A 21990-nucleotide genomic window follows, 5' to 3' on the forward strand; every position below is an offset into this window, starting at 1 on the left:
ACTGATCAATTTGTTGCACTGTGTCCATGTCTGGATTGGAAAATTGACGAATAGGGATCCTCGCTGCTCCATATTTCACAGAAATCCTCGGAAATTGATAGGAAGCTGGAAGCAAATACTCTTGTGTTCCTGGAATGTTTTTCTTTGCAGTAGTTACACTGATGGCTTTGGTAAAGGGAATCTAACCGGCTTAGTACTGTTTGACATTCCTATAACAACAGCCTGTTTATCAGTTTCAGCAAGGGACCATCTTGAACAGGAATTTTGAATAAAAGTGAAACATTCAATAGCCAAAAACAATCAAGGGCCCAAATCACTGACACTCTCACCCTCTTTGCTGTTGGTACCTTTCTGCATACCCCTTTAATTTGACTAATTCTTACCTCAAACGGTAGTGTAACTTTGTCCAAAATGAGTCATACTTCTTATATTTATGGCCACATAGGATTTTCATTTTTATGTCAATGAGATCTGTTTTCAGCTGACTAGAAAATGTTATGGAATAAAATATTCCATCCTGCTTTTTCGGTGTTAAAAGATTGTAAATATCAAAGTGACTTTTCATGTTCTACCTCCTTAAAGTTGCCATGATCATAGCAATTTGCTTACTTTGCGCACAGGGGATTCAATGTGTCTGAAACCTCAATCTTGAAGATCATTTGGAATATCTTTCGTCCACCAGCTGGAGTCTGGGAAGACTAGCTGAACTGGAATGTACCTCTCTACTAAGCCGCTCTGCTGTGAGCATTTGGTAAGACTCTCTCTGCACGTCTCCTAGATACGTGCCTTTGTTCCAGACCTTTCAATACTGGGCTTCCATTGTCATAATTCTGATTCTGATGCCGTACTGCCTACTGCCATCCATTGTTACTGAATTTCAAACTATACAACCCTTTCTTAATGTGACTAAAGTCAATAAAATAAATGTATTCATCCGGCATCAAAGGCCCTTATTTTGCTTGGTCATGGTGGCAGTGAGTCAAATTGTGGCAAATAAAGGAAATATATAGGAAATGTAGGAGATGTCTGTCCACAGAACTGTTTGTATCTTGAATACATGGTTCCCCAGTTCCTGTCTGCTCAGGTATTCTCCACTACCAGGTCCCACGTTCTTGCATTATATGATCTGCATAATTCACATTTCAGAGGAGTTTGTGGAATTGTGGGGCCACAAATGGATCAACACCTCCTGCTGACATGCCCTAAAGCCAGTCACGGTTCTGGATCTTTAACCACTTACGAAGTCACAATATATTGCATGTAACACTTTACTCGAGGGAACGTGAATAATCTAGTAGTATACACTTACTTAATGCATTAATTAACCTGTAACTAAGTGTTTGCTAAGTACTAATCCCATGTTCATTCAACATGAATCAATCATGCAGTTCATGTATTTCAACCTGTATACAGGGAAACCTGTATTCATTCATGATTTGTTCTTGAGTAGTAAATGGGTTAAATAATGTTTGCCCCCTCAAGAGTTTTACCATTAACTAATTAGTTACTGTCGACTAACATAGTGCCTGAATGGAATATATGAACTGTCATGATTGATTAATGACGAACAAACATGGGATTAGTACCCCAGGTTAATTAATTAACATGGTAAATTAATTAAATAAGCATGTACTACTACATTATTCGCGTTCTTTCAAGTGTGACCATTTATTCAAATACAGTGTCACATTTATTATGATTTATTCGAAACTATTTTCTGTGAGAGAGGCATAGCATCAAATTCTCTGACAGCACATCGTCAAGTGTTTTTTAAACCGCCGTAAAATCTATTGCGTGTTTCTTGGTATAAATTCGCATAGCTTTTTATGTAGGCTCGCAAATAGACACTGCGGAAAGATTGATGGTGTCTTGTCTCAGAGAAATGGATTTTAGAGGGAATCAAATGAGAGTCTTTTCCTAAAGAGCATTAGTAAATCCAGGCTTATGAAAAAAAATATTACCCCCGGTTACGTAATATGGATGTTTAACTGAACAGATCGCCTGGTCTGTCATTTGTTCACTCATTTTAATTTCTTTCTCCTTAATTTTTTATTTTTTTACTCAAATTCGTGCCAACAGTGGGAGGGCGACCGCAAGATGAAAGCTTTGATTATACCAAAAGGGAAAAGGGAAAATATCACCAAATCACAATGAATTTATTTACTGTCATTTATCCAACTATTTCTTTTTTTTCCCCAAGAAGGTCTGAATGTAAAAGTATATGAGTGTCTTATTATAAAGCCTTAGCAATGAGCAGGACCAACCTTTCCAATCTGAACAGTTTTAACCCTATTTAGGAGTTTGTGTAAACTATGTGGTAGTATATAGTAGGGCACTGAATAGGCTATTAAACCATTCTTCAAGAAACCCGATGAGTTACAAAGGAGGTAATAATGTATTTCATACTCTGTGCTCCATAACTTTCTGTAAAGGGTCAGTGTTTAGATCTGGTGACTGTGGAGGCAATGAGATACTATGAGTTCATCCTGTTGCTCTTGAATTCGTTTAGCAGTGTGTACGCTGTCATTGTCCAGACAGACTGTAAGGTCATGAACCTTTGCGGTCAGACAGACCGCAAAAAATGAAAATTATTAAATCATACTACATTTTGGTTGATGCATCTTGGGCCCTTGCTAAGGATATGTGATTGCAAGATTGATGGATGGCTGCTTCAGTACTATGTCTATATTTCGATTTTTTTTATACTCTGAGATCTCCACGATCGCTTCTATTGTGAAGGAAAAAGTACAGAAGGCATCACAATACCGGCGTGACTAACAAGTAGACCGAGCAAAGACTCACAGATGTGCGCGCAGTAATTCAACTGCTACGACAGACACACTGTATTATTCCTCAATGTTACGCTGTCAGCCCACTGACTGACTTCAAACACAGACTCTGTTTTCGTAAAGCACTTTGTAAACCCTGTGGTTAAAACAGTGCTATATAAATAAAGATGGGTAACTGATTTTAAATAGACAAATGTCACGCGTAAAACTCTCTCTGCAATCTATAGACAGAACTGCCGTAAAAACCGTCTCGACCATATACTAGAAAAACTGATTATTTTCCCCACCTAAAGTAGTCTACACAGACTGCTGAGTAAAACCCGAGTTCATTACGTCATGGTTCAGTACTATGATCCGCATATCCCTCGTCAATACTAACCAATGAGATCGCAAACCATACATGCCGTTTTGTAGTCAAACTTAACAGTTACTGATATTTGATGAATTGGTACAGAGGCGTCAGGAAATAGACACTGCGCGCATCCCGCTTTATGCAGCGGACCCCAAAAACAGCCCAGATGAATATAACGATGCAGAAATGGACTAAATGGGGGAGTTTGGATACACTGTCGGAGGACTAAGTTTTCACTCACGATGCTTTGTTTCTCACGATTACTGTTTTTGCTCTTATGTCTTTTCCTTATCACCGAATCTCGAAGGCACAGGATGAGGAAAAGGAGGTGGACGGGAACGGCAGAAACGCACAAGCACGGCACGTAAGTCTCTGACTGGAGTTTTTTTCCCTTTGTTATTTTTCATAAAACCGGTTAAATTTATTTGTACAAATGATTCGGTTTTGCGTGTGATGCGGTCATGGTAATTACATTTGCTCTAGCGAATACTTTTAGATAATCATGGGATTGTTTAGTTGCGATTTCAAACACTATCATGACATATAATATCGAATATAGCAGTGGTGTACTTTTCTGCCAGGTTTTGGTTACCTGTACTTCTTTAGGATTTTTACGCTGTAAGAATTAAACTGAATTTTTCGCAATCATTTTATTTTGTAGCAAGTGATGTTTATTATTATGTATCTGATTACCTCATCGTTTCTCATTATGTACGGTTTTAAACGATTTCAGTTTTGTAACTTGGAAGGAGCGATGTACTGTATTAGGATTGTAATGTATTATATATATATAAAATGGTTGCATATATTTGTTTTCTCTGGTGAGAGTATGCACTATTTCAGCCTGTGAAAGGTGCAGTCTTGTGCGTGTCACCAGTCTTGGCGCATGTTTAAGGTTTCATAGCCCTATATGTTTTATAGGAACGAATCCATCCGTCCGTCCATCCATCCACCCGTCCATCCATCCATCCATCAATCAATCAATCAATCAATCCATCCATCCATCCATCCATTTTCTATACCCACTTTTCCTATGCTGTAATCAATAATTGTAATCAATTAACCTTTGCTTGGTCAAGTACTGTACATACAATCATGGTTTTAAAAAGTATATAAGAGTTGGCCATAATGGCAAAAGTGGTAGTAGTTGAATGCATCCTTCCAATTACTTTTCCAATACAATTACTGCCCTGCCTTGTGCCTTGTGTTACCTAGACGAGACACAGACCCCACTGTGACTCTGTATTTGACAGAGATTGAAAGATGGATAGATAATTACTATATATATTTCAAATGAATACTTTACACATGTATTAAAACAAGCACCTTAAAATGAACAACAGTAATATACAATAAACTCTCCTCTAGAATATTACCTTAAACTGTGGAATTACATCGGTGAAATGTATTTTGTAAAAATCATGCCAGAAGGTTCCATAACAGGCAGTATCACCATCATTCTGATATTTGACTTTGCAGCTTGACACTTAAACTAATGTCCTGATTATACGACGAATCAAGTGATGAGTTTAACCAGTGAATAACAATGGATTCACAACTGCACCGTAGTGGTGTATGTTAAGTATGGTATTGCTTCTCAACAATATGTACTGGTTTTAGTGCATATGTAACAAAGACATCTAAATATTTATTTTAGGAAAATTTGCCAGGTTGTAGTATTCTTATATAATTTTATAAAACCAAGGATTATTGATAATAATATTGATTTCCTATTAGCTTTTTTTCATATATAGTTTATTGCGTTGCTTTTTTCCAGGTCTTTATCGGGGAAAGCCCAAGATGGGACAAAATCTCGGAAACTGAAAACCGATCACCTGCTGCATGTGGATGATCACGATTTCACCATGAGGCCCTCATTTGGAGGTGAAAGACCGTCAGTCTGGGTGAAAATAAACGATTCAGTGGGATTTATTTACCAGATGAATCTGACACCTTGTTTCCATAACTTTTCTCCTGTGTACCAAAATCTGGTGTCATGTCTGACTGAAAAACCCCTATAATCCTGTGTGTTTTATACTGTACTGACCTATGGAAACTGGCTTTACTTCCACTTGAGAGCAAATTTGCTAGAATCAAACAGGTCAAAAAGGAAAAAAATTGAGGCAGGAAACACTGATTTACCTTTCGATCTAATGAAATGAGGCTGACAAAAATGCAACTAATGTAGCCCTGAATTTTTTTAAAATGCTGTCTAGTAAAATAGCTTATACTGGAATACTCACTTTTATTCATGCAGATGCTCCTCTGCTTACGAATGAGATACGTCCCGAACGGCTGGTTATAAACTGGAAATGTTCGTAAGTCGTAATTCAACATCATTTTAAGGGTATACGCAAGTGCAAAGAACTAGGATGCTGGGAGTACGCACGCTACGCTGCTGCACGGCGGGAGTAGCGGGCAGAAGTCGTACTACCCAGAAATGGCGCAAAAAAATTGATGTTGTGAACAGGAAACGGGAGCCCAATGAACACAATTTGGACTTACAGTCCTCTTCGTTTGTATGTCTGAAAGTTCGTAAGGTGAAAGTTCGTAAGTAGAGGAGCGTCGGTATTTTTTATAAATTTAAAAGAAAGAATAGTATTTCTTTGCTATTTGCACTAATCGTGTTTGCTACATGCATTATGTTTGCTAATCCACTTAAATTCATTTTAGCAGAGCGGAATTCACATCCTTTGAATGTTAACACTATTATGGCATTTTAGAAGTAACCTTTAGCTCCCTCTACAGATAATATCCATTATAGTCATGCTTCATCTTACACCCCATATAAAAATTGTTTCTTTCAGAAGTGTTGATTGTATGAATACATGAGTGGCCCATTAGATCGCCATTAGATCACGTTTCATAAATATTCGTTTGGAGTCTTTATATCATAGTTCCTGTCCTCATTCTTGCTTTATTGCAGCTTGAATATCATCAGTTTATTTATTAAGGTAACACTTTTCTTAGTCATTATAATGCACTATAGCTACCTCCATAATGCATTACAATGGCTAGTATAAGATGCTATAATGCATTATGAAGGTATTTATAGTGCATTATAGATGGGAGCTTCATAGAGCATTCATAATGCATAATCAACATGGTTAATATGTCAACGTGATGTGTTATACCTTTATAAATAGTTATAGCCATGTTTATAATACTTTATGCATTATGAAGATATCTATAATTATACATTATACATGACTGCTTTAAGTCAAGTGTTGCTGATTTCAATTAATCTTTCACACGACAGATACTGCAAGATTGGCATCTGCTGAAAAATTCCTTTTGGTCAAGTCAGCCACAATAGCTGACGTACTTAGAGCGAGCTGAATAGAAGTGCAACAGGCTAGTAAATTAGTCCCATATTGCTGTGAATGGTTATTATGTTTTGGTTTATGCTCTGCTGCACTTTCATGCAGGTAGGAGGACTGTAGTCTTATGAAAATATCAAATGAGATCTACCTCAGAGTGTCAACTTTGTACTTGACTCGTATATGGGAGAATGTTATTGCACCCAAGAGTAGGGAACTGTAGAAATGCTAATATTGTTCATGGTTTTTACATTTTGAAAGGCTACTTTGCATACATACAACTAAAAAATTGCCTGAATTCATTATTGGGGGGGGGAGAAGGAAGTTTAAAGCTATTGTCTGGAGTATTTTTCTCATTGAAATTGCCACATAGCATAACTAAGGAGAAATTCATATTTTGACATTCTTTTGCATCTTCAAACCACTTATTCTGGTTAAGGTTGTGGCGAGGGGTGCCGGGGGCCAATCGCAGGCAGCACAAGGCATGACATGAGATCGGGGGCCACCCAGGATTGGATGTCAGTCCATCGCAGGGCACATACACATGTACTGCAGGCAAGTTTACGAACAACAGTTAGTCCAACTGCATGTCTTTGGAATGCAGGAAGACAGTGGAGTACCCACTGGAAAGCCACACAGCGCAGGGAGAGGACACAAACGCCACGCACACAGCACAGGGAGAAGACACAAACGCCACACACACAGCGTGTAATTGGGATTCAGTCCCAAAACCCTGGAGGTGTGAGGCAATGGTGCGACTCACTGAACCGCATCCTTTCTCTTCAATGAAAATTGCTTCAGCCGGTTAACATACTGTGCTCTGCAGGGGCCTAGAAAATAGGATGGAAAATAATCTAAAACAACCATGTAAATCTTACAAGATTCATATTCAATCTGTCCACAAGTACTGCAACTTATCCACCTGACTCCTGAGAACACACGCACAGATATATATATATATATATATATATATATATATATATAACTGTTTATATTCAGGGTCGGAGGGGGTCTGGAGCCTTTTATATTTATAGAAATTTTTATACTTATAGACCTGTAGATTGTGAGGCAGGTTAAGGGTCTCTTGTGTTGCCATGGCAAGCAATCACCAGTTATAGGCCAAGGGATAAGTCAGTGAGACCTAGCTAACTCTCATTGGCTTCAATAGTTTGCCAGTGTTGTTTGCAGTGGTGAGTTTTTTGGATCGTTATACAGATGCTATGTGGAATGTTCACTCAGAAATTCACCGATTAATACACGGTTTCTTTTAGAGGATGTTTGTGTTGAAATCTAGCTGTCCTGCCCTTCAGATGCTCTGTACTCTATCTGAATATGCATGCTGAATAATGTTAAAGCTGCATCCAATTAAATTTTAAATAGGTGTCCCCTGGGTCTCCCTTGCGGACGTTGTTTTTTCATGTCGACTGGTTTATTCAGAAATAACCTTCCAGTCAGATAATATGCTAATAAAACTGCCCAAATATTAACTGAATGGCTTTAGTTTTTTGTTATATGTAACTCAGTTCCTTTCTACTTGGTATTTGTAGTATAAAAACAGATTGCTTTTTGCCTCAGAGCTGCTAGTCTAAGAAAATTTGGAGAATATACATATTTTATATATATATATATATATATATATATATATATATATATATATATCCAAAATTTAACGTTTAATCGATGATAATTTTTTTCACATTTTCTTGTCTTTCCCTGTACAGTCGACATTTTTGCATGGTGACTTTCCATATCGTGGTTTCAATATTTCGGAATATTTTCAAAAGCCGCAGGTGACGCAGACAAAATGTAGTAACTCATGAAATCTATAAAATTTACAGTATATACACTACAGTGTTGTTTGGAGGCTCTTCGTATCTCACTATTTTTCGCTCCAGTCGCACTGCTTGCAAAGGCCACCAAAAAAAATCGTACGTGGATTTAGAGGGCCTGCATTCTAAACCCCAATGCCGGGGAAGAGTAGACGTTACTTGTTTTGTTGTTGCTGTCTTTACCCAACTTATCTTACAGAAGACACCTAACCAGTGAATGAAAATTACGTAAAAATTACTTAATTACTAATCACACGTTTCTTTAAAAATAGCCTCGCTTACTTCTAAACACATACCAAGGTCGTTCCGTTGAGGGTATTTCTGTAGGGAATGAGCAGCTATGTCTGCTGCAGGGGGTATCGCCTTAATCTCCGATACAACTGACCGTGGATTTGGTTTTGTTATTAATCCCTGAACATGGAGGCGTGGTGTGTTTAGCATTGTGCACAGGCCTTAGTTTGGTCAGACTGGAATGCTGGATGGACACGTAACAGAATAGCAGCACTTCAGTGATGAATATGTGTATCGGTTTATTGGATCCAAAACAATGAAACATTGGGTTTTTGTAGATTAAGTGTAAATGAAACTTCTGTTTTTAAGGAAATCAATATAATGTTTCGGGAAGTACTTAATGTTTTGTAGAGTGGACTAGCATTTTGTAAGGACTGCTGTGTTTAGGAGAGCTGTTGCTTGCTACAATATAAATGGTCGTTACATTTAATAATTGCTGTTCATATTATTTTTACTCTTAAATGCAACCAATAACTGATTAACGACTCAACTAAGGCCTTTACTGAGAGCCATTAGCATGGTAACTGTTAGCATCAATAAGGTTACATTTTTTAAGTGGTTGGATCGATTTCCGCATATTAGTTCGTAATCAAGTCAGGGTCCCCTATATGCAGCACAGACAGACAATTGTGTTTAATTATTGCAAGTAAAAAATACTCAGTTGGGATTTTTTTTTCTCTAATCCTCTCAGGCAAAATATATATCTCATAAAACATCAGCAGTCATTAGCAAATACCTCTGAAAGCTAAATCACCCAATGCCTATATGTAAAATAATGTTTCTAGAGAAAATATTTTAAGGATTTGAGGTAAGTTAAATCCATTTATGTGTATTGAGTGAAGTACTATATGATAATATAACTGAATATAATTTAATATATATAACCTACTGTTTCCAGGTTGAGTTCCATTTTTAATATCCAGTTCTGCAAGTTGTAAATACCTTCTTTAGTTTTGCCTCTGAAATTGAAATCAGTCATTTGCAGTATGACTTTTCCCATTACCTGTCATATTTTAAATCTGACATCCCATTTTATATGTGAATGATAAATGAAGCCTTTTCCTTTTTATATGCAGTGGCTCTGCAGGTAACAGTTGCCTCTAATGTCTCCGGACTGGGTGTTTTATGTGTGCGGGCTTTGCATGGTCTCCCTAGGTTGTGTGGGTTTCCTCCACTTACTCCGGATTGCTCTCAGCGTCCATGGATCGGCATTCTGGCCAGAGTGGACCACAGCCTTGTGTCCTAAACTGCCCAGAAATTGCTCAAGCCCTCTCTATCCAACCCCCCCAACACCCTATTCTGGATAAGCATTTGGAAGATGGAGAAACTTCTTGTGTTATTCTTCAGTACTTATTCAACTGATCATTTAAAGTTCTCACACTGTAATTTAGCTGCGTACCTTCAAGTCGACACAGTGTAATTCTTGTGTTCTGGTCAGGTGTGGGTCTTATCCCCTTCCTTCTGTTTTGCTTTCTTTCCTGAAGCCCCAGGGATGGTTGAGGATTTCTGTTGGTGCCATCTGGAGTTCTGCCTCAGCTGCCTGCAATCGTGACGTTGCGATTAGGAGATTATGCTACCGGTGCTTCATTCTCCCCATAGGAATAAGCGCTTGTAGCGACGTCGTGCAACAGCTGGCTGTTTTAACTAGGATGACATTTTATCTGAACAGGTAGCAGTGGTCACTAAAAAATGGCAGGAGACTGAAGTTGCATACAGTGTCAGTCAAAAGTCCGGACCTGCCTACTGAAAAATCCTATTTTATAACAAGTTTACAACCCTATGCACACTGTGAGGTTATTTAAGTACTGCGTCATCTTATGAACAACGAGAGAGATGGCGTGCTATGACAGATGACCTGGCCCCCACAACCCCCCAACCTAAATCACATAGAGTCGGATCGAAGAGTAACAGCAAAGTAGCCAATTTGTGCCAAATTTTGAGGTATTTAACACTTGTCATGGTCGTTGCAATATTTGATATGTGTTTCTTCATTCCCTTGAGGCTGTTTATTATAATGTGAATAACATATAGCTAAAACAGAGACAGGTGCATTAAAACCAAGTGTGCATAGACTTTTGACTGGTACTGTATATGTGTTCATATGTAATGTGTATAATACTATACTAATCTACCTTTTGCTGTTCTCCATGCAGTTAGGTTACAGGGGACCAATTGTCCATAGAATATGACTGTGTGTGTACGTGCCCTGTGATTGGTTCGCATCGCATCCAAGGGTGTGGCCTGGGTATCCTGTGCCACCTGGGATAAACCCCGCCTCCCACAATTCTGACCAGGATAAGTGGGTAGAAGAAGGCAGAAATGTTACGAGAAACCTGTCCGATTAGTATTTCAAGATCTGCCCACGTGGTGACACTCTGCAATGTATTCCGGCACAATTTGAATAAACGTCATTTTGTTTATAACATGTTCGCATTTCACCTTAGTGCAGGGTCAAATGTGGAAAATATCATGCCAAACTATTCCAAGGGCAATTTTAATAGGTAGATGAAACTCAAGATTGCCCTGGTTTTCATTGACTGAACCCTTGTGGCCATTTTCCTGTTGACCTGCAGAGCCCTGATATGAAAATAACCCAAATGTTGATGACGGGCACTGTGTGAGAGTGTCCCTGTCTGACAGGGATTCTGGGTAATGTCAATAGATAATCCACAAGCAAATCAGGGGTACGCATTTCACTTTCGCAGCACGGAGTGTGTAGTATGTAAAAATGGAAAGATGTCATAGGCTGGTGCTGATATTTAAATGAACAATCGTCAGCTCATGGTTAATAATGTAGGCCGGAATTTTTTAACATCAGGGAATGTTCCCTTGTAGGAAGTGTTGAAGTGTTTATAAATGTTTTGAAGTGTTTCTAAAGCTGTTTGGCATAGAAATAAATATTCACATTATGTAAATATCTGAAGAAAATGCATCATGAAGTTTTGAGCAGAAGAGCTTTGGAGAGAGAAAAATCTCAATGCAGAAAGCTGTGTACTTTCTTTTTCTACACAATGTAAGTCCTCTTTTTCAGTGATGTGAGAAGAACAGAGGGAATTTATTTAACTAAAGTAAATGAATAAAACTTAAAATTTAATATAATCTCAAAAGGACCTTGACTACATCATCCCTTGACTTCTGAAAAATAAATTATATGTTTTAATTGACATAAAAAACTCACTATACTTGAAGACTTCATGTTTTTTTTATTTCAGATCTGGAATTAATCATACAGTATGTATTGAAAACACAATCGCACAAGCAGAGCACACCTACGGACTGTTGCATGTAACACTACATATATCACGGTGCGGGATGGGCTGAGGCAAGGCAGGCATCGGGGAAAAATAAAGTGGCTTTATTGACGCCAAAACACAACTGGGGAAGTAAAGTAAATGGACCACGAGGGGCCAAAACTAGGCAGGGGGAAAAAACTAGGGAGAGACATGGGGCACAAGCCGTCAGCAACATAGCATTACAATGACCGGACTGGGGAGCTCAGGACGAGGAGGCGCTATATACAGCACAGATGAGGGAGCAGACGAGAGGCACCTGGGATCGTCCACACAGGGCCTGAAACGAGAGGCAGGGTTAAACGAGGAACAGGTGAGGCTCGTTAGAGCCACACCGTGGAGAACATGGGGAAAAGGCATGCGGGGCATGACAACATACATAATACACAACTAAGTAAATACAACTGTCAAAACATCACAGAGAAATAGATCATTTTCATAACAGAGATTATCGTAGGCAATTTTCAGGATAAGCCTATCATCACATTAGCAGTGATTTAGGTATAGTCTAAAGGTGGTTTCATTAAAAAATGTCCTGTTCTGACAGTTATGCTGCAGTACAGGATGAATTTGCAATGCATAGGAAACCTAAGTACTGAACTGATAATGGTTAGTTGGTTTGCTAAATCGCTTCTGGTAACTCAATTTCAAGGTGACCTCTGAGTCGGAAAGATCATTGGACTTATATAGCGTTGCCACTGTTGGTCGAAAACCAAAAGAGGTTTCCGTGACATAACTGCAATTCAGGACTCAAATGTACTTACTGTATAACCTAGGTACCTATTAAACTGAGTGGTATTATGGCCATAATGAGGGGATCCTGCTGTCTCTGCCAGGCCCTGCGATCCCTGTTGGTGTGGATGTCCAGGTGGAAAGCTTGGACAGTATTTCTGAAGTGGACATGGTAAGCACACAGATTGTTCCTTGGGGTGATTCTTTCACAACATTTTCACAGAATATTGTCTGTGTATAAGCAGCACCGTTTAGTGGTTTTACATTGGGTAGGTGGATGGATGGATTGATGAATAAACATGCATACAGACATATTTTCTATTCATATATGTATATAATTTTATATACATATGTGTTTTGTGTGTGAAGTTATACACTATATACCTCAGTGGCTCTGTTACAGGTGAAGCCTAATAATCGTTAACAATTAACAGTATTTTACGAACTAGTTTTTATCCTGTAGATACTTCTTAAAATTGTCCCATCTTCAGTGAATGTCTAAGCTGGACTAGTGTTAACCTTCATCGTAAAATGACTGGAGAGCGCGATTTAGTGTAATGACCTTGCAGCGCTATAAAATTCTGATGATGCCCTCAAACCTTAGGGTGTTAGTTGCTATGCCCATGGACTAAAACTGGCCTTTGTTATTGGCACCCCAGGACTTCACAGTGACCCTTTACCTCAGGCACTACTGGAAGGACGAGCGTTTGTCCTTCCCAAGCAGCACCAACAAGAGCATGACCTTTGATGGCAGATTGGTGAAGAAGATCTGGGTGCCTGATGTCTTCTTTGTCCACTCCAAGAGGTCCTTCATCCATGACACCACCACAGACAACATCATGCTCCGTGTGTTTCCCGATGGACATGTGCTCTACAGCTTGAGGTGAGCAGTCACTCTCTTTTTGTACCATATGAAACTTTGCCGGAAACACATTTTAAGTCAGACAAATAAGCAATAAACGAGGCTGTGAAAGATTAGCAGAGGGGGACATTTCAGATCCAGAAAGAAAAAAATCCAGGTCAAGATTTTGTTTCAACCAACCAGTTCAGTACTTCCTGACTGTGACTGCTTATGCTCAATCGGTTGGTTGAAACAAAATCTTGATCTGGATTTTTACTTTCTGGATATGAAATGTCCACCAGTGGAGATTAAAGACTTATCAAAAAAGTCAATGCACAGTTTTCCACTGGAGTTTTAGTGAAACTGAAAGATGAGTTGGAATAAATATATTCACAATTATATTAGTCTAAAATATTCCCTAAGATTTTATTATAGTTTATTTTCATGTATGTGTGGAAAGAAATGTAAAGCCGTGTTTCATGCCTTACTCAAAAAAGTGTCCAAGAATATCAGACGTCTAGAATGCTTGTCAATCACTACAATATGGCTGACTTTGTTGTCCTTTAGAGACCTACGCATAAGTTAGGTAACTCCTCCTTGAAAGCTATTTTTTTCCCTGCTGTCAGGAACCACACAGGAATTCCCAGAAAGGACATTTGTTTTAAGTAAATGTGTTGAATGTACACGTATTGCTTCATTTTAATTATCAAGAGGAATATTTTGATGGGATTAGAACATCGCAGGCTTTTTGATGTGCTTTTTTGTCAGCTATTGTTTAAATTTTGAGCATGTACTTTCAAGATAAGATAAAATAACCTAACAACCATAATATAATATTCATGACATTTTCCCCAATTTCCCTAATCAAACATTGTTTCTCTGTTAATGACCTAATGAAAGTCTGTGGTAGCTGTTATTAGCTAACTGCTATGGTTATTTCATCCACCAGAGTTACGGTCACAGCTGCTTGTAACATGGACTTCAGTCGCTTTCCTCTGGATTCCCAAACCTGCTCCCTGGAGCTTGAAAGTTGTGAGTAACTTTCAGAGTTGGGTAATTCAGGTACAGAGAGTAAAAGTCCAGACTGAGATTTTGTTTCAACCAATCAGTTGAGCTCTCTGTGACTGTGACTCTTTATGCTCAACTGGTTGGTTGAAACAAAATCTTGGTCTGGACTTTTATTCTCTGGACCTGAATTACCCAACTCAGGTAACTCCTCTGTCATTTGTTTGTTCATGTGAGATCCCTGTCACATGCTAGACTCACTTTCCAATGTCGCTAACGGCCTGCAGATGCTTACACCGACGAGGACCTCATGCTCTACTGGAAAAGCGGTGACGAGTCGCTCAGCACTGATGACAAGATCTCCCTATCCCAGTTCCTCATTCAGAAGTTCCACACTACCTCGAGGCTCGCCTTCTACAGCAGCACAGGTATGAAGAGAATCATATCTAGATCCTAATAAAACCTGTTAGCGACATGCTAACACTCAATAACCATTGGGTACTTTTCCTTCCTTCCTTCCTTCCTTCCTTCCTTGCTCTTTTCTTAATTTCTTCCTGCCTTCCCTACTTCCTTCCTTCCTTTCTTCCTTCCTTCCTTCCCTCGCCACTTTCTTCCTGTTTTCCTTCCTTCCTTCCCTACTTCCTTCCTTGCTCTTTTCTTAATTTCATCTTGCCTTCCCTACTTCCTTCCTTGCTTTTTTCCTTCCTTCCTTGCTCTTTTTCTTAATTTCTTCCTTCCTTCCCTATTTCCTTCCTTGATGGCTTTTTTCCTTCTTTCCTTCTTTCCAGGATGGTACAATCGGCTGTACATCAACTTCACTCTTCGTCGGCACATCTTCTTCTTCCTGCTGCAGACCTACTTCCCAGCCACGCTGATGGTCATGCTCTCCTGGGTGTCCTTCTGGATCGACCGCAGGGCGGTGCCTGCCAGGGTGTCCTTAGGTGCCGTGAGATTTGAAAAGAAATCCTCTTAGACTAGTAAATGCATAAACTCTCACAAAAGCCATTAATTATTATATACACTGCTCAAAAATATTAAAGGAACATTTTTTAATCAGAGTATAGCATCAAGTCTATTAAACTACAGAAGTTGCACAGGTAGTCCAACTCCTCCAGGATGGCGCATCAATACGTGCCATTGCCAGAAGGTTTGCTGTGTCTCTCAGCACAGTCTCAAGGGCATGGAGGAGATTCCAGGAGATAGGCAGTTACTCTAGGAGAGATGGACAGGGTTGAAGAAGGTCATTAACCCATAAGCAGGACCGGTATCTGCTCCTTTGTTCAAGGAGGAACAGGATGAGCACTGTCAGAGCCCTACATAGTAAGATTCAGCAGACCACTGGTCTGAATGTCTCTGACCAAACAATCCGAAACAGATTTCATGAGGGTGGTCTGAGGGTCTGATGTCCTCTATTGGGCCCTGCTCTCACTGCTATGCACAGTGGAGCTCGATCGGCATTTGCCATAGAATATCAGAATTGGCAGGTTCGCCACTGGCGCCCGGTGCTTTTCACAGATGAGAGCTGGTTCACCATGAGCACATGTGACAAGCGTGAAAGGGTCTGGAGAAGCTGTCTAGAACATTATGACGCCTGTAACATTGTTCAGCATGACCGTTTTGGTGGTGGGTCAGTGACGGTCTGGGGAGGCATATCCATGGAGGGACGCACAGACCTCTACAGGCTAGACAAGGGCACCTCAACTGCCATTAGGTATCGGGATGAAATTCTTGGACCCATAGTCACACCTTACGCTGGTGCAGTGAGTCCTGGGAAAATGCCCGGCCTCATGTGGCAAGAGTATGCAGGCAGTTCCTGGAGGATGAAGGAATTGATACCATTGACTGGCCCCTAACCTAAATCCAGTAGAACACCTCTGGGACATTATATTTCGTCCATCTGATGCCACCAGGTTGCACCTCGCACCTCAGACTGTCCAGGAGCTCAGTGATGCTCTGGTCCAGATCTGAGAGGAGATCCCCCAGGACACCATCCATCATCTCATTAGGACCGTGCCCCGACATGTCAGGCATGCATACAAGCACATGGGGGCCATACAATGAGTTACTGCAATGAAATTTCAGCAAAATGGACTAGCCTGCTGTATCATTTTTTCACTTTGATTTTCGGGGTGTCTTTCAATTCAGCCCTCTGTAAGTTTGTAATTTTCATTTCCATCAAACGATGTGGCATTTTGTCACTCCTAACACATTACCCAGTCCATATCAGTATAGATATCCAGCATGATTTTTTTCCCATTGAGATATGATTCGTTTTCAAAGTGTTCCTTTAATTTTTTTGAGCAGTGTATTTGTTATACATTACCCTTGGCTTGATTATTAGTTGATTCCTTGAATCCAACCTTTTGCTGTGATGTTAGTCTAAAGACTATACTACATTAGGGAGAGAAGCTGCTAGATTTTTGGTTCTCAGATAGTCTTATCATGTCTCTTTCATAGCGAATGTGTAAACTATATGGATCTTGGCCAGGTATCACCACGGTGCTCACCATGTCCACCATCATCACTGGAGTCAACGCCTCAATGCCCAGGGTCTCCTACATCAAAGCGGTGGATATCTACCTCTGGGTCAGCTTCGTGTTCGTCTTTCTGTCTGTGCTGGAGTACGCCGCTGTCAACTACCTGACCACGGTTCAGGAACGCAGGGATCGGAAGATCAGAGAAAGGCTTCGAGAACAGGTAGCCATCACTTTTTCTTTCCTTTCTTCATCTAACCCACAAACGTTTTTAAATTTGAAAGTCTGAGGTGAAAATGAAGAAGTGATCAGTGAAGCAATGCTTACCTTCCGCATCTATTGCTGATTTTCATGTCCCTAGTTTCAGTGTACATTATTTTTATTTAATTACTTCACTGGCATTTTTATCCAAAGTGACTGACAGTTTTTAACCCATTATACACCATGATATTTTAATGAAGCAATGCCATTGTATGGTTCGGAAGGGTACAACTTCTATGAAACTCTTTAAGAAAAATGTTCCTATCCCTAATCATCCAGTAATATTCTATATTGTGAGGGACTGGCATCCCTCTATTTCTTGAATAGGCTTCAAGATGTCTTTGTCCAAGTTGACTTAGCCTATAATTGACACCTCTTCCTCCATTCGACAGTCACTGCCCTGCACCTGCGGCATGTCCCACACCCGCACCATGATGCTGGATGGGACGTACAGTGAAGCGGACACCGAGAGCCTGGCGGGATACACCTTAGCCCCCATCGTACCCGAGGAGAAGGAGAAGCAGGGCCAGATGGTGGGCCACCTGTCCATGAGCAGCGTGTCCACCAGCACCGGCAAGAAGAAGGGATTGCGGGGTCTGCGCATCATCGAGAACACCCACGCCATCGACACCTACTCCCGCATGATCTTCCCAGGATCCTACATCGTCTTCAACTTGATCTACTGGTCCGTTTACTGCTGAGAACCCATCCTGGCTCTGGCAGAAGAATAAGGAGAAAGTGTTTTGGTTACATGACAGAACCGTAAGCTGGGCCAATAATTACTGAAGATCTTTGACATTTTAATAACACCAGACCTGCATGATGGATATGACAGTGAATTTTATGACATCCAGGTTAGCCCATGCTAATTCCTGGTTCACATACCATACAATAAAACTGTTTAACACGATGACTTGACTTTACATGAGCAGTATGAGCTAGACAATCCCAGGAAGGACGTGCAGCAAGCCGATGGTAATTATTTCAGAGAGACTTGACAGCTTATGAAATATTAGTAATTACACTACTTTTAAAAGGTAATTTGCCATTAGGACTGGATATTTGTAAGTTACTGATAGAGACTGTGGTCTTGCTTAGCTAGACAATACCGTCCCTGAAGGCGTTTTCTATTGTGTGTGTGTGTGTGTGGGGGGGGGGGGGCAGCATGATTATTATTATTGAAAGGTTTGTTCAGTTGTTTTTTTCACTCACATGCAAAAAAGCTTCTTGCATTTCTTCCATACAGTATCAGAGACTAAAAGCATCAGTAAGATCTGTTTATGTGTCACTAGGAACGAATGACAGATTCTGTGCAGGGAAAATGTTTGAAATTTATTAAATAACAGTCCCTATTGGCCAAATCTATTTCTCAGTAACTGTTTTGTAGTTTCGTTTTTCTAGTTCATTGGATTAAAAAATAACTCATCATTTACCATCAGATCTAAAGCTCACCAAGGCTAAAATAAAAAATATCATTCATTAATGTGGCTTTCTTACTATACAGAGGAAATGTTCTCCCACATCTCTGAAAAACCAATGAAGAAACTGCCTTTGGCTTCTTTTTAACTTCCTGGACAGTGGTGACAGTATATATTATATACCAGTTTTGGTAACACTTTCCCAGAGGGGGGCCAAATAAATTAGTATATATTACTTATGTATTAATTAACCACAAACTAAGTCTTTGTTACATACTGATCTCATGTTCGTTCATCATTAATGAATCATGATATGTCTTTACCAAGCAGTTACTATATTTGTTACTATATCTTTAATTCTGTAAACCTTTGTGAATTACTGAAGGATCTACAGAAGGAACAATTAATGAATAATACATGTGAAATATTGATCTCCGGGCGGCATGGTGGTGCAGTGGTTAGCACTGTTGCCTCACACCTCTGGGACCCGGGTTCGAGTCTCCGCCTGGGTCACATGTGTGCGGAGTTTGCATGTTCTCCCCATGTTGTCGTGGGGTTTCCTATGGGTACTCTAGTTTCCCCCCACAGTCCAAAAACATGCTGAGGCTAATTGGAGTTGCTAAATTGCCCGTAGGTGTGCATGTGAGAGTGAATGGTGTGTGAGTGTGCCCTGCGATGGGCTGGCCCCCCATCCTGGGTTGTTTCCTGCCTTGTGCCCATTGCTTCCGGGATAGTTTCCGGACCCCACCCAGTAGGATAAGTGGTTTGGAAAATCGATTGATGGATGGAAATATTGATCTCTTGTTTGTTCATCATTCATAAATCGTGATCTTTTATCGCAAGCAGCTACTGTATTTACTATTTCTGTTAATTTGGTAAATTATTGTGAACTACTGAAGGAACAAGTAATGAATAACGCAAGTGAAATGCTGATCTTGTTTTTATTCATCATTAATGAATCATAATGCATCTTGTATAACATTTAACTACTATATTTGTTCTTATTCATGTACTTCAGTAGTAACTGAGCTACTAGTAAGTATTTGTGCCCCATCAAGTAAAGGATTACTACTTTTTGTTTGTGGATTACAAGGTCCAGTGAAAGTATCAGAAATTTTCAGCTGCAACTGTGAGTTACAAGAAAAACTGTGCCTGGACAATTAATCACTACAGTATGTCCTACATATCGTCATCAGAAAGGCAAGTTTCTATCAGCAATTCATCTTTCTGATCTTGAAATTGTAAAAATCTTCTAAGTGGTAGAAAATAATCAACTGCAAGATGTGCAAAACAGCATTGTACTTTTAAATCTGCTTAGACATCAATGTACATTTTTATAATAAAACACTACATTTGGCAGGCTGAACCTGATTAAATTTGAGTGCTAAATTAATGTGTTGGTTATAGTCTCTGAAATGTTTAAGATACCACTGAACAGTATGGGTACCCTGAACAAAGGAACTTTATTTCTAAAGGCAAAAAAAAGATTTTTAATACATTTTAATTCTGCAGTAAAATTATACTTAATAATGATTGTGGTACGATTGTGCTTAATTCATTCAAACATTATCAAGTTATTATAAACATACCATTATTGAGGTTTTACAACTTAAAACTTATTGCTTCCAGAATTCTTATAGCTAAACAGGAGAACATTAGCACTGCTTGGCTTGTATAGTACTAAAGGGTCATATTTAATCTGCATTAACGTCTATCACCACTTTATGTTGGTTTTCATTTGCAAATTTGATAGTGTCTCCATTGTCCATTGTGTCCACTTGATGTTTCAATTCAGCAGCACAGTTTGCAGTGTGGACTGCTTTCCTGGGGCTTCCTGGATTACATTGTTATCTTTGCGCAGATAATATGGATCTCGGGTAGGGGGGGGGGGGGGGGGTAAATCACTGCAGGAGAGTCCATTTTCAGCACTTAAAAGCAGCCTGAAATGTTGCAAGCATAGAGTTTAATCCCCTAACAAATGGATTAGCTGCCTATTTTCACCCATTTTCTCGTGATTTCACCAGCATTATTTTACATTTCAACATGTAAGTGCACCAATGTCAAAATGGCCGATGAGTGCAGGTGTGTCGTCCTTCCAACCAATTATAATGAATATGGTTTCTGACAACAAAAATACAGGTTAATCACTAGTGAGCAGGTACAAAATTTATGTAACTTTTTGCATCCTGCGGTTCGTACTCAGTTTGAAATTCAGGAAGTATATAGGGAGTGTTCATCGTAACGTCAAATTCAAGATTTCCATCACAGCATTTGTACAACTCCAAATTCTACCTTATATATTCTGTATATCCTAGTCTGTAAAAAATGACATTTCCATGAATTTCTCATAAACACAATTTATACAATGCATACAAATATGGTTTTGAACTTTTAACTTAAAATCATTATTGCTTGTCACATACATAAAAACAGACCAGGTTGTCTAATAAATATGCAAATCAGCCTGTTCTCACCAGAAGAACCCATGTATTTCGCTGTGCATATAAGTTTGTGCAGTCACAAGAGGAATCGCATGACCCGCATGGCCTCTGGGTTTGTTTTTCATGTTTTTTTTAAATATTACTGTTTGTCATTCCTCAAACAAGTCACAGAGTAAATGAATCTCTATGTGTGAGCCAGAAACATCAAGTGCAAACATATGCGATGCCGTTGAAAGTGCGGGTTTATAATTCTGACTTTCAGGTAGCTAACCTGTGATGATGATTTTACAATCAGCAGCTTTGTTCACTGGGAAAAATGAAAGAGAGGAAAAATGAGACCGTCACAAATTCCAGAACATATCTCTCCGAGATGGACGCCTGGTGACAAGTTGGCAAATGTGGAGGTTGTTTTACATTGCAGTACTGAGTTTTAAAAGAATGTGGGCCGTCTGTTGTAAGAAAAGCCACACAGCATGGAAGACTCCATTCAAAACAATTTAAGCTGCTAAACACTGCACCTGCCATTGACATATTTCATCTCAAACAATTTTGGATAATTTTGAAGCACTCATCTATAATAATGCAGTACAAAGCATCCTTAATTCTCATACTGACCATTATAATGCATTATGAAGGTATTTATAGCGCATTATAGATGAGAGAACATAAGAACATAAGAAATTTACAAACGAGAGGAGGCCATTCGGCCCATCAAGCTCGTTTGGGGAAGTCTAATAGCTCAGAGTTGTTAAAATCTTATCTAGCTCCAATTTAAAGGAACCCAGGGTTTTAGCTTGCGCTACACTAGCAGGAAGACTATTCCATACTCTAACTACACGCCGTGTAAAGAAGTGCTTCCCCAAATTAGTTTTAAAATGGCTAATTTCCACCTATGGCCACCAGTTCTAGTATTTAAACTGATATTGAAGTAGCCATTTGGCTGAACA

At 39.5% G+C, this 21990-nt stretch overlaps 1 protein-coding gene across 2 annotated transcripts; it reads left to right on the top strand.

Moving 5' to 3' along the window:
* The first annotated feature begins 744 nt into the window (after positions 1-744).
* Positions 745-19922, top strand: gabrr2a (gamma-aminobutyric acid type A receptor subunit rho2a). Of its 2 annotated transcripts, XM_048973948.1 has the most exons (10): positions 745-751; positions 3449-3505; positions 4919-5025; positions 12708-12775; positions 13263-13486; positions 14394-14476; positions 14737-14877; positions 15238-15390; positions 16938-17146; positions 17577-19922. In XM_048973948.1, the coding sequence occupies exons 2-10, from the start codon at positions 3456-3458 to the stop codon at positions 17883-17885; spliced, it is 1344 nt and encodes a 447-aa protein (XP_048829905.1). In that variant the 5' UTR covers positions 745-751; positions 3449-3455; the 3' UTR covers positions 17886-19922. The 2 variants fall into 2 exon arrangements, with proteins under 2 accessions (XP_048829905.1, XP_048829904.1); XM_048973947.1 differs by lacking the exon at positions 745-751 and having other exon boundaries at positions 3260-3505.
* The last annotated feature ends 2068 nt before the right edge of the window (positions 19923-21990 follow it).

This window comes from Brienomyrus brachyistius, chromosome 14, assembly GCF_023856365.1.
Source record: "Brienomyrus brachyistius isolate T26 chromosome 14, BBRACH_0.4, whole genome shotgun sequence".
Lineage (NCBI taxonomy): Eukaryota > Metazoa > Chordata > Actinopteri > Osteoglossiformes > Mormyridae > Brienomyrus > Brienomyrus brachyistius.